This window comes from Elgaria multicarinata, chromosome 15 (assembly GCF_023053635.1).
Source record: "Elgaria multicarinata webbii isolate HBS135686 ecotype San Diego chromosome 15, rElgMul1.1.pri, whole genome shotgun sequence".
Classification (NCBI taxonomy): Eukaryota; Metazoa; Chordata; class Lepidosauria; order Squamata; family Anguidae; genus Elgaria; species Elgaria multicarinata.
The window spans coordinates 30,650,831-30,664,576 of NC_086185.1; the positions used below are offsets into that span (position 1 = coordinate 30,650,831).

Here is a 13,746-nt window from a genome sequence, read left to right on the forward strand (position 1 = left end):
CAAATGAGGAACACAAATTTGCACAAAGGAAATGCAATCAGACAACAAGGGATGAAAAAAAAAAGATTTTGGGGAGCATATTGCTAATAAAATAACAATAAAAAACCTTTAAAGCTGTAAACTGGCTAGAGAGGTGGTTGGAACATTGGTGACAATGAAATTAAAGGAGTACTAAGGGAGAATAAGGAGATTGCAGAGAAGGTGAATGTATTGTTTGCATCTACATAAGATGTAGGGCATCTTTAAAAAGGGATCCACGGGGGATCCAGAAAATTACGGGCCAGTTAGCTTACCATCTGTTCTGAGTACCTTGGCAGAAAAGAGTTATTAAAGATAAAATTAGTAAGCATATAGAAGGATGACAAGTCCTGCTGAAAAATAATTGTTATGGGTTCTGGAAAGGTAAGTCTTTTCTTGCTAACCTTTCAGAGTTCTTTGAAAGTGTCACTAAACATGTGGACAAGGCTGACCTGGTAGACATTTTTTACTTGGATTTCCAAAAGGCTTTTGACAAAGTCACGAAAGACTCCTGAGCAAGTTTAGCAGTCATGGAATAAGAGGAGAGGTCCTCTTACGGATCAGTAACTGGGTAAAGAATAGAAACCAAAGTAAGAACAAATAGTTTTCGCACTGGAGTGATGTAAACAGTAGGGTCCCTAGAATGACTCGTATATTCTTATTTGCGTATCTGCAAATTTAGAATGATTAGAATTTATTTAAATTTCAGAAATGTAGTCAAAAAGAAAATGTAAATAAAGAATAATGCCTCTGAGCATATGCAGAATGTTTCTCTCTCACTAATGAGCAATTACAGCCTCTGCTCACCTTTACAGAGTGATGGTCAATTTCCCACACAGGCAAAAGGCCTTGGCAATCCCCCTTTCATGAGAGCTTAAGCACTGAGAATGCACACATGTTGTATTCCTTTACACAACAATCCTTCCTAGTTTTTCCCTTCTTCCCGTAATTCTTCTTAACAGTTTTCTTTTGTAACTCTCCCTGTCTAGCTGTGGCACTGCGGAGGGGAAGGGAAGGAATCTGGAGAGGCCTGAGGGTGCAGCGTGAGCTGCCCCCTCCCCCCTCCCCTCCCCCAGGAGTGCCCCCGTTACCCCCTCCCTGAGGTCACAAAAGCAACCTCGGAAAGGCAGTTGCCGCCGTTATCTCCATGTGCTGCCTCTGACCTCGGATCTGGGAATCCAAAGATTCCACAGCCCTCAAACGCTGTCTAAGGGCCATAAGATGGCTCTTTACAGCTCCTACATGGCGCATTGGGAGGGGAATAAAAACAGCAGCTACCTTAGAACAATACCTCCTGCCAGTTTCTTTGACACTCATATAAAACTATAACCTTGAACCTCATTGCAAATCTTACACCCGTAACCCCAATAGCATTTATTATTAAATCCCTTGGGTTTAAATCATCTTCATCCTAGACTCCCCTTAAAACAGGATCAAGTGTGCACCTAAGCCAGGTTTCACTAGGCAGACTCCCCCCCACCCCCCGGCGGCATCACACTACAGCTGTTTCTGTTAATCCTGCCCCAGAGGCCTGTTCTGCTACTAAATTAGCTGCTACTTCAGGTGTAACACAATGACATGTAATCCAAACGCAGCACGTGCAGGCAGGCAATGCTAGTGCGCATTTGATTTTCCGTCCAAGTGAGATTCCTGCTTACAAAGCTGGGAGAATATCCCCTTTCCTTTGCTTGAACTACCACCATATTTGGAGGCATCAGTTATGCTCAGAAAAAACTGCCTGAGCACCTGGACAGCTTTCCCACTCCAGCGATCGGCCACACGGAGAGGGAGAGAGACAGAGACAGAGAGAGAGAGACAGACAAGGTGGGCAGTGGCCTTGCCTCTGGCCCTGGTAGGGAGTACCAGGCATGTCTACCACCCCGGCACTGTGGGAAAACAGCTGGGAGGCCTGCTCAGAGGATGCAATAACAAGGAAAGCCAGACTGAGCTCAGGCAAGTGGAACGAGCCACCCGCGGCAAAGGCGATCTTGTCTTTTTAGATAGGATAGATTCAAGTGTTTACTGCTGTTTTTCTGTATGCATTGGGGCTGGACAGAAGAGTTATGAACACACACTTACTTACCTTTTTTCTTTTTAGAGGAACTTGTGCCTACAAAAGAAAAACAGAAGGTGTTTCAGCCACCAGAAATTAAGGCTTATAGACATTAGCAACGAATGAAAAGACAGATGACAATTTTCATAGGTTAGGTCCGTCTTCCCCTACCCTTGCCCTCCATGTGTTTTGGACTACAATGCCCAGCATTCCTGGCATTATCCATGCTGGTTGGGGTTGATGGTAGTTGAAGTCCAAAATATCTGGAAGGCACTAAGTTGGAGAAGGCTGGACTAAGATTCCAAATTACCCCCTCCTCCGCAAAGGCCAAATACGTATACCTAAAAAGACCTGGAAAACCTATACTATCCGGCTTATTTGTTTCGAATGAATGAGAGTTGAAAACCAGTGGCTCAAGGCAGGGATGGAGAATATGTGCCCCCCCAGATGTTTTTGGAGTGCTGGCCAACACAGCAAATGGTGAAAGGTAATGGGAGTTGCAGTGGGGAAGCGGCTCTGCACTGCCTCGAATTGGCCCGAGGCACCCCAAGGCTTTGGGGCCTATTTGCTTCAGCCCTGGGGTGCCTTCGGCCGACCCAATGCTGCTCTGGTTTTAACTGGCCCATCTCGCCTTCAATCCAGGGATTTGAGTGAAGGCGGTGCACAACCCTACTAATTTCTATAAAAAATCCTTCAAGAAGAATTTTGTAACAAGAATGCCATGATGGGGGAAAATTTCCTTCAGTGCCCTGGCTTTCAATACATAGTCAGCTTTTTGGGTGGGGTGGGCAGGGGACATTATGTTTAGGACCACTTTCCTGTGCCTTTGCCCTCCTTGTGTACATACAGGAGAGTTACATGAAAATAAGCAGAAGACTTGTGTACTCCTGCTTATTTTCATGTACATTCTGAAATGTTGCTGAAATCATCAAAATGAGGCCCTACAAGACACTTTTCGCCCATTAAATACGCCCTTAAATGTAGTCATCTCAACAGAAAAGCATGCTGGATTCATTTACACCAATGTGTGTAGCATCTGCACCCCTGCTGTCATTTAGTGTCATAGAAGGGACACTGTAGAGAAGAAATAACATTTTTCCCTGTCAGCAAATTCACAGGATTAATTTCTCAGATACACTTTCTGAAGAACACAAAATGAGGTCTACCATGGAACTCCTGGGGCCACACCTGGACTGTGATGCATTTCACCTGGCTTGTCTCTCCCCTCCCAGCACCTGGCCTCTGAGAGGACTGGAGAATACTTTTTTTCTCATTTTGTGAAACCGGTCAAAAGTTCTCTTTAATGCTGCATAATTAAAGCCACCTTTCCCTGGAAGGCCACTTCAAACTCTTCACAAAACGCTCCACTAAAAGCTCCGTTTACTAGAATCACTTTTTCCAAAGGGGAAGCAGAGCCGGCTCCTCACAGACTTTTGGGTCCACAGACTTCCCCCCATGTCCTTATCACTGATAGATCATTGCCTGATCAGACTGAGAGTTGTGGGGACTTTGAATCTCTGCATGCGTGTGAGATGGTTGGAGCCCGAAGGATTCCTCAGGTAGCTAGCGCCCTGTAGAAGTGACCGGCACTCTCATCAAAGCCCTAGTGGATCTCTGGAACACGGGAGCAGCTGAGGCAACTGATACGGTTCTTCCTAGTCCTCTCCTCTTTGGTACCACCCAATCTGCTCCTTAGTTCTCTGGGGACCTAAGAGCAATTCAATATTTGGGATGATGGCACAGATGGAGGAGAACTCAAGGTGAATGTGACCCAAAATGGGTTAAAGCACGTTTTAGAGTCTATGCTGTTGTAACAATGGCAGCAACGCACAAACATTCCTCTGCCACTACTTTTCTGAGTAGTGAAGGGCTTGGATCCCTCAAGTAAGAATTGGCCAATTTCTTGATTGCCCACTGTGATCTGTCTGCTAGGAGTTTCACAAATAAAAGTCACTTGACCATCCGTTTTGGATTCCACATTGTTTTCAGTACAAATATTAGATAATCTTTGTTGAGTTTCCTTTTTTTTTGGGGGGGGATAAATTTCAGTTTCTGTGGGCTGAGGACAGGTGATTAAAAGAGTGTGGCCTACTACTTAGTTGTGTGACCCCTGCCCATCATTCCTTATTGTATCTTAGCCAAGGAAGAGATGGTTGCTTCTACTAAATGAATGCTTTCATTGAGGGATGGGAAGAAGGCAGTTGTGAGACCCCTCCTAAAAACATCATCTCTGGATCTTTGGGCCTGGAAGATTTTGGCAATCAACAAACCAGGCTTGGGTCACTTTAATGGATGATCAGCACCCGAAGACAGACAAGGGGAATGTAACCTTGTTGATCCTCCTTGATCTCAATAGCTTTTGGTACCATCAACCATAGGGCGACCATATGAAAAGGAGGACAGGGCTCCTGTATCTTTAATAGTTGCATAGAAAAGGGAATTTCAGCAGGTGTCATTTGTATATATGGAGAACCTGGTGAAATTCCCTCTTCATCACAATAGTTAAAGGTGCAGGAGCTATACTAGAGTGACCAGATTTAAAAGAGGGCAGGGCACCTGCAACTTTAACTGCTGTGATGAAGAGGAAATTTCCCCAGATTCCCTATATATACAAATGACACCTGCTAAAATTTCCTTTTCAATACAACTGTTAAAGATACAGGAGCCCGGTCCTCCTTTTCATATGGTCACCCTAATCAACCATGGTGCCCTTCTGTACTGATAGCTGTGGATAGGTTAGAACTGGAAGCACCATGTTTCAAGTAGTTCTAATAATACCTGACTGCTTTCAGAAAGTGTTGCTGGGAGACACTTCATGGCATTTATGCTGTAGGATTCTGGAAGGTTCCATCTTCTCCCATGGAACTGTGGCGATTATAGCCAAGGACTTGGAGTGAATTTTCATTGTATTCTGATCACTCCAGTACTTGCCATCAATTCAGATGAAGCAGTGAACATTTTGAACAGATATCCAGTTACAGTAAAGGGCTGGATCAGAACCAATAAACTGAAGCTCAATCTAAATAACGGGGGTTCAGTCTGTTCTGGATGGATGCATAAGAATGCTCTGTAACATGTAGTGCCTTTGAACAATTTCTTTGAAAAGTACAACCTGGCCACAGCTATCCATGCCCTGGTATCATCTAGGCTAGATTACTACAATGCATTTATACATGGCTGTGCAGGCTCCCAAATTCTGAAGCATTGATGGCCATTTTATAGAGAATCCGCCATTTAGTGCACAGCCCTGTGTACACCGAAGATCCTACATCTCCAAGCACGCTTTGCTAGGGAGGGAGGGACTTACTGGGACCTGGGACCAACAAGCGCTCGTGGCCTCGCTGCTGCCGGTTGATCAACTATCCAGCTACATGATTGGGGCCACGTGAGTCCCTGCATGGCTCAATGGTCTGCAAGTGCCCCACAATCACCCACTTCCTTGGAGAGCTGCTCACTTCTCTCTGCTCCTCATCAATGCTGGCCCCTGGAAGTGAGCAGAAAGGATCTTGCGCACAATGGCTGCAAACAAAACCATCACTTATGCAAGATCAGAGGTGTAAAAGGGGCAGGCTGCTTACCTGTAACTGTAGTTTTTTGAGTGGTCCTCTGTGAACTTCACATATGAGTTATATGACTGTGCAGAACAGTCATTTGGAACATTCTAGAGTTTTTAGCTTTCTAGAGTTTTTAGCATTTTAGCTTTTAGGTGGAAGCCCTGCCCACCCTATGGGGTGTGTGAGTTCACAGATGACCATTCAAAGAACTACAGTTACAGGTAAGCAACCTGTCCTCCTTCTTTGTGGTCTCTGTGAGTCATCAGAAGATGTTACACTAAAACTGCAGAGAAACTCAGATATAGGCTGCATCTGTATATGTCCTGGCATTCAAGCAGCACTACTTAGTGAAGGTGGACAGCTGAGCACAGGTTACCACACTGCACACCTATGGAAGCAGAATGCCCTGAAGTGGCAGAACCCTATGAATGGGGGTCCAGTTGAACTTGATGGTATAGCCAGATGATTAAGAGTATCCATTTACTGGTCGTGTTTGATTCCCACATTGCTAGGAAAGGTTTGAGTTAGTTAGCAAAGAAGAAGGTTGAGGGTTGAACTCCACCCCCCACCCCCATATGAATCAAAGATGGTATTTCAACTGATCGGAGTATTTTCCTCTGGTGCATTGGTGCTAGTTGTTTTGGAAGGGTCACCTAGGTAGAGGTGACATCTGGGACATTGACCTGCTAGAGGCTGATTCTGAGAAGTGCATATTCATGGGCCCTGGTGGCACATGTAGGAGCGAGGATGATTCATGGAGGTAGAAGAGAATTGCAACCCCCTTTTGCAAGCTGAAGGATGTGGTCCAATGTTTCATCTGTGGAGGCACTAAAGAGCCCTTCCCCATCCAATGGAAGATCTTCCACTCTGGATCTGGCCTCTTGGTTAAGTCTCACAGTTCTCAGCCAAGCATGACATCTCAGTGATATGGCTGCAAACATCTCCTTGGAGCTGAAGTCAGCCAAGTAGTATGCTGTATTGAACTGATGGCTTGCCAGTCTGTGAGTTTTGGCCTCAAATATTATCAGTAGGGTTTTTATATTCTCAAGATGATCAAAGAAAGTAGCCACTTTCTCTCATAGAAATTGTTGATAGGCCACTATACAAACGTCACAGTTCGTAACTCAGAGCGCAAGGACAACTGTGGAATAAATTCTACAGCCCAAGGAGACCAATTTCCTTCCCTCTGAGTCAACTAGTTCCAAGTGGGGCTTTTGTTGGCCCTTAGGTTGTGATGCCTCAAGAATTATACAATGAGGAGCTGGAACAGCATTCTTCCTCCTGAATTTTTTCGAGACTTAGGTGGAACAATAGAGGATTTAGACCATGATTGCATGATGGAGGGTGAGTAACATGGGTATAGTTGCTGGTGGAGTCATGTTGACTGAAATCTCTAAAAACCGGGTCCTTAACAGGAGCCAGCAGGGCCTTGAACACCAAGCCAAGAGACTTAGCTATATCCTAAGTACCTGATCGGCATAAGGCCCAACATCATCCAATGAGGAGAGAGTGTTGGTCCCAAACGGTTGCATCTGGAGAGGAGGTGGAGGCCACCATAGATGAAGGTAAGGATGAATCAGAACAATCGTTGTCCTAACCAGATGACTGGTCCCCCAAGCTGGATTTTGGTGCTGGTTTTGATTTTGGTGCTGGTTAGGAGTGGCTGGTGTGCAAGTCACTGTCAGTGTTGTTGTAATCAGATGCTGTGATACTGAAGGCATTATGCGTATTTTGGTACTCATGGAACCTTTACAAGAATGATGTTCTAGAAGAATTTGGGAGGAAGGGGTGGACACATAGACAATGGTAGACTAGTGAAGTTTAGCATGGAAGGCTTAGGTGCCAGAGCAGTTGTAGGCTGGGTTAGCCTCTTCTCTGAACAATCTCAATACTGTGTGCCTCTCAGAGTGAGCTACGCATATTGTGAGAAGATGGGACTAGGAATATCAAGAGTAGTATCTCAGTGTGTTTCTCCCTCTGTAGTCCACATGCGCTCGGGGTTGGTGCCATCATGGTGGAGACCTGTCGTTTTCATAGTAGGGAGGTCCGAAGCAGTATGCACGATAATCCTTCCATGGGATGTCATGATGGTGGCTCGATTAGAGCTTTGACCCAGCTAGAGACCACCAGGAAAAGAGCCTTTAGTGTGGTGGCCCCTTCTCTTTGGAACTCCCTGCCTCTGGAGGACAGGCAGGCACCAACACTAGACTGCTTCCGGCTCATCCTGGAAACAACTGTTGTCCAAGAAGCATTCCTCACTGACCAGCCACTGTATTTATTGGTCCTTTGTTTTAAATTGAACCATTTTAATTTGCTGTTTTTAATCTTTCTTTTTACTGTTTTATCCCTATGTTTACCGCTCTGGAATATATTTTAGATAGTTGGCCACTGTGTGAACAAAGCGCTGGACTAGATGGACCCTTGGTCTGATCCAGCATCTTATGTATATAAATACTATCAATAAAGAATTAAAGAATTACATTCATTTTATTTCTTGCACCTAGGCCTGCAAACTACTTGGGAGCCAATGTAGCTAGTTGCAGTCTTGGTGTTATATGATCAAACATAAGGCTCCTTGTCAGTACTGCAGCCACTGTACTGTCAACCGGTTGATGCTTTTCCGGGCCATTTCCATGGGCAGCCCCAAACGGAGAGAGCTAGAGTAGTGCAATGTAAACAAAACCAGAACCCCCACAGCTGCGGCAAGAACAGCCTAGGAACTCCCCACTCCATGAAGAGAGCGATGGAGCTGTGTTTAGCCAGGCACAATGAGGTGGTGACGGAGGTGTGGGAAAAAGCAATGACCCTGTGCTAAACTCCACAGAATTGGCAGTTACTCTTATTCAGCCAGCTGTATGACATTGAACATCAAGGCACCTCCTCATATTTCAAAGGCCTCCCATTACACAAGCCATTCTTCTTCACTTTGTTGCTTGGTCTAGCATTTAGTAAAATCTTCCAATCTGAATTTCTGGGGGACAAAATACAATAATCTATTCCAATCAGTGATCTTCTCTTTCATAATCCCTGACAGAGGAAGAGCACCCATCTTCAAAGCTCTGGGAAATGTTCCCTCTGACATCATCCATCCCCACGTTGCTAGGCATATACTAAGTGCTTTGTTGTATCACAGCCAAGGTATCCAGCATCACAATAAACTGATAATAGGTCTGTGTTCACATGGATAGCAGCGGACCATTTAGGGGTTCTGTTGAAGTGGTTTTCATTCCTCACTCCTGTATCATACACCTCACATTTCTCTCCAACCCCACCCAAAAGGGCAGCCTCACATATTCTACCTCCAGATGTAATAGCCCTTCCCTGCAGACCTACTGAGGAGCCATGCGGAGCGGGCCCTGCCCTCAGAGCCTGCACCCCAGCACACTCCTCCTTAAGGTATCCTTCACCTGCAAAAATGATCATATGTGTGAACACGTCAGCCCTAAAGGAATCCAGGATTACTACTGTGGAAGGCAATAACTAATACAGCATTACATTTTATTTTATATACATTGATTTAGATATTTATTATGGTTATATCATGCATGACTGGCCCTATTATTAGGCAGAGTGAGGCAACCTGCCTCAGGGAGCAGGTATTTGGGGCAGCAGCTTCTAGTCTTCCCTCCCTTGGAGGGCAGAACCACGTAGTCCATCTTGCAGCTGCTGAACTAACCTGCTTACCTATGGTGCACTGCAGGGTGCTGGGCCATTGCAGGCATTAAAGTAAGATCCAACTACCAGCCCGGTTCCCTTCTGCACATGGAATGGGTTGGAGTGCCATCTTTGTCCTTTGTCTCAGGCAGCAAAATCTCCTGGGCTGGCCCTGATAGCTAGCCTGCCTTTCCTCCAAGGAACTCAGGTTGGTTTAGACAGGAGTGGGCAAAAGGTAGATCTCCAGGTGTTTTGGACTTCAGCTTCCAGAAGCCCCTGCCAGCACGGCCAATGGTCCAGCATGCTTGAAGGTGAAGCCCAAAACACATGGAGATCTAATTTCTGCCCACCCCTGGTTTAGATGGTTACCCTCCCCACACTCGTGTTCTCCTCACAACTCCCCCACCCCCGCAAAACCAGGCTAGCTCACATGCTTTAAGCCTGAGTGAGGCAGACAGCTGCACTCAAGTGTTTTCTACACTGTTCTAGGGAAGGACATGAACCTTTAGATGTCCAGTTTTGTATTCACAAGTCACACCATACAGAAGGGTCAACTGCTCTCTAGCCATAAGGAGCCCCCTGCTCTGCAAGGGAGCAGCGAAAGTGACCTCAGGTCTTAAAGAAGAGTTGGAAGAGGGCAAGGACTTCTCCCTCCTAGAACTCTCTACATGGAAATCTGTCCATTCAGACCTTCAAAGTCATAAGACTTTACTTCATGTTATATATATCACACCATTAAAATTATAAACAGAGTGAAAGTACAAATAACTGTGGCGAGCCAAACACATCTGAAATGGATGGAACCAATTACCTTCAAAGACAAGCAGAAGGAATGAGAACCACATGATAGGACGTCAGTGTTCGCAGTCTCTCTTACAAGAGGCACATCTGTGCCAAGTGCAGCCAAGGGAAACGTGCCGGCTCTTTCCGCAAACCCCGGACCGTTTCTTAGGCGGTTCTCTTCCTCTCGCCCCTCCCACCATTATGAGCAGCCTTGGGAGGTTCCACACGCCGATGGCTTCCACGTGCTCATTCCCAGGAGACGTGGGATACTGCTGCTGCTGCTGGCCAATCCCAAGGTCCCACCAAAGCTCGTGGCTTTGCCTCACCTCCTCTCAGACCACAGGAGTTCTTCAATCTTTCAGAGAACCTACGAGCAACTGATTTACTTGCTTTGTATAAAGCAAATGCAACCACAACAGGGGCCCTTTTGAAAGAATCGCACGGATGTCCGCTCGCCTAAAGCGTTACGTGTGCTTCAGGTCAGCATGTGTGGGCCATCCGACTCTGCGAGGAGCACTGCACCGCGGCTCCCTCTCACCTACTGCAGACTGCAGCAACCTTCCGCTATCTGATGACATGCCCTTGAGTCCGTGCAACCTTCCGCCATAATAAATGGGTTTGTCTTCAAGAGAGCACAAGGCTCTTCGATGTTTTTGCTGCAATAGTCCAACATGACTACCCCTCAGGAAATGCTTCCCCCACCTAACCACACAATTACCCAGGGGTTGTAACAGGGCAACCATCGGCCAATTTGGAACACCCCTTTTGGCTGATAACAAACTAGATCATTTAGTGCTGTACCAAATTTTGGTTCACAAACGCGTTCAAGGCAAAAGTTTTGTGGCACACACTGTCCCCTAAATGTGTCTCAAAAGTTGTTCCTGTTTTTCCTGGGCTGCCACTTGTGAACACCTTTCTCAGTTGCTTCTCTGTGCCTTTTCTTCTCCCCCATTGCATGGACCTGCTTAATTTGGCATTGCAGGAATACATATCCCCATTTCCCACATGGCAAAGATGGGCAATGCAACTGCCCCAGCAGTGTGGAAGACCAGAGCTTCAGCGAGGCATAGATGCAATTCCCCCCCACCCCCCACTCCTATCCAACGGACGAACACTTTATCCCACTTGCACGCCCTCCAGATCACAAAAGGGATCATTTTCACACACACACACACACACTGAGCCATTTTGGTTGAGCTCTAGTATAAGATGCGCCTTGATGAACAAAAATGTGAAAGAGTTAGAAATTTTAGAAGATTGAAAGGTATGTTCTATCTTAAAATGTTTAGAAGACGTGATTCCAATGATATCTGACATCTCAAAAATTAAAACTTCTTTACATTTTGGGATGTGACAGTTGTCATTGCTTCTCACACTATATTTTGTCACTCCCCATCCCAAAATGGAAATGCATTAATGTGTGCCAACCTCATATAGATTCATCTATTTGGAAGGGACGCCTGAGATCATCTATCCAATCCCTTGCCCAATGCAGGGTACAGCCATAGCATCCCTGACAAACAGCTCTCCAAGATCTGAATAAATACCTCCAGCAAAGGAAATCCCACCATCTCCTGAGGCAGCCTGCTCCACTGCTCTTTCCATTAGGACACTTCTGCTAATGTTTAGCCAAAACCTGTTTCCTTGTAATGTCCATGCATTGGACATTACATTGGACATTACAATGTCCAGTTATTTCCACTGGAGCAATAGAAAACAAAACTCTCCATCTTCTACATGACACAGCTCTTCAGATATTGGATGACTACTATCAAGTCTTCACTGAATCTCCTCTAATTCAGGTTAACCATACCATGCACTTTCAACTATTCCTCGTGGGAATTTATTTCCAGACCCTTCACCATCCTTGTCGCCCTCCTCTGGACACGCTCCAATTTATCAACGTCTTTCTTAAAATGTGGTGTCCAGAAATGGACACAGAACACCACATGTGGCCTGACCTGGCAAGTATAGATCACTCGAGTGGAGCTATTATTTCTCATAATTTGGACATCATGCTTTGGTTTATGAAGCTTATTTAGCAGTTGCATCACAGTACTGGTTCGTGTTCAGTTTTTGCTCCACTAAGATACCTAGATACTTCTTATACCTGCTGCTGCCAAGCCAGGTCTCCTCCATCCTATATTTCTACCTTTGATTCTTTATATTCCAGTGTAAGGCTTTACATTTATCTCTGTTCAATTTCACCTTGTTGGTTTCAGCCCATTGTATCATCCTGTCAAGAAGACCCTATTGAATTTTGATTCTATGGTGTCAGCGACCACTTCCTGCTTCAAATTTATTACCTGCAAATTTAGTAGGCATCCCCTCCATGACCTCATCCAAGTAATTTATAAATATGCTGAACAGTCCAGGGGCTCATACAGAGCCCAGTGGCTAGCGTTGGGGTGAAACTCTGCCTGGGCCTACGAGGGCACAGGATGCCCCTGCATCTAGCCCTCATGGGCCCAGATGGACACACCCGGTGGACTTTCACCCCAATGTCCTTTTGTTCTGCCCCCTTTGTCCTCCCCCCCCCCCCGGCTGTGTTAATGGCCAACGCTGGGGAAATCGTGTATTTCTTCCCTCCGCTCTAATGCCAGAGTAGAGGGATGGAGGCCTTAAAGAAGTCTTCGTACCATCATGAATGGACTAAGATGAGAAGGATAACCCTTTATGTCTGACTCATTCAAAGATGTGTTAACAGAACCAGGCAAAAATCCTCCTCTCCTCGCTCTCCATCTCCCAGGAGGCCACAGTCACAGCAACTTTTTCCAAATAATGAAGTAATATATTGCAAAACACATGAGCTTCTGGGATGTTATTGTAATGTGTTCAGCATAAAAATGTGAGCTCAGAGATAAGAAATTGAAGGACTAAAAGGAGAGGCAGAAGGAACTGAGTTAAGTTCATATAAATATCTTAATAAAAATGAAGACTATCCCTAGGAAGAGATTAGTTCTTAATTACAGCAACAGTTTCTTCCCCTCTTTGACCTTAACAAGTTTATTGCAATGATAAAATAGTGTGCCTGAGGATTTCTGGAAACATGGCCAAGCATTTCAAGCACATTCCCACTCAATGATATAAGATGACTCATTCTTAAGCTCCCTAGAGGATGCTTTCTTCTAGTTTTCTGAAGCCTATCTTGAGGGTTCAGAAATGGAAGTGTAACGTTCAGTCTTAAATTTATCGTGAAATGAAACAGGAAACCTCAACTCCCATAGTTTTCAGGATGTTTTCCTCAGCTTGAGAACAAAACATAGAACGTTGACTTTTATTGACTTCAAGCCATAATCCTATTTCCCTAATGAAGCATTCACAAAAGCAATTCCCAGATGATGTCAAGAAACCCACAGAAGTTGGTTATGAGGCTCCTCCTAGAAGCATGGAGATAAAAGAGGCAACTGGCATTATACCATCACAAGAGGTTCGAGCGTACACACATGCATGCATGCACACATTGAAGCATGCTTGTACACCTACACTGATGTAGGCAAAATAGACTTTGGGTTTAAAATATGGCTGGGTGACGTAAAATGAAAAACACACACACTAAAGAACACCATGGTCCTCCATTTGGCATGGCAACGATGAGATCATGGACAAGAACTTCAGAGGCCAAAGAGTTAAGTATGCTATTTGTCACTCTGTAAGCACACAATCGAAAGCTGAATTTCAGCA

General features: G+C 45.2%; 1 protein-coding gene across 1 annotated transcript in view; it reads right to left on the reverse strand.

Moving 5' to 3' along the window:
* Positions 1-13,746, reverse strand: part of EDA (ectodysplasin A) — a 94,242-nt gene that overhangs the window by 12,841 nt on the left and 67,655 nt on the right. Inside the window, exon 4 of the mRNA XM_063142091.1 lies at positions 2,102-2,128. Within this exon, the coding sequence (XP_062998161.1) occupies positions 2,102-2,128 (27 nt within the window). The remainder of the gene's footprint in view (positions 1-2,101; positions 2,129-13,746) is intronic.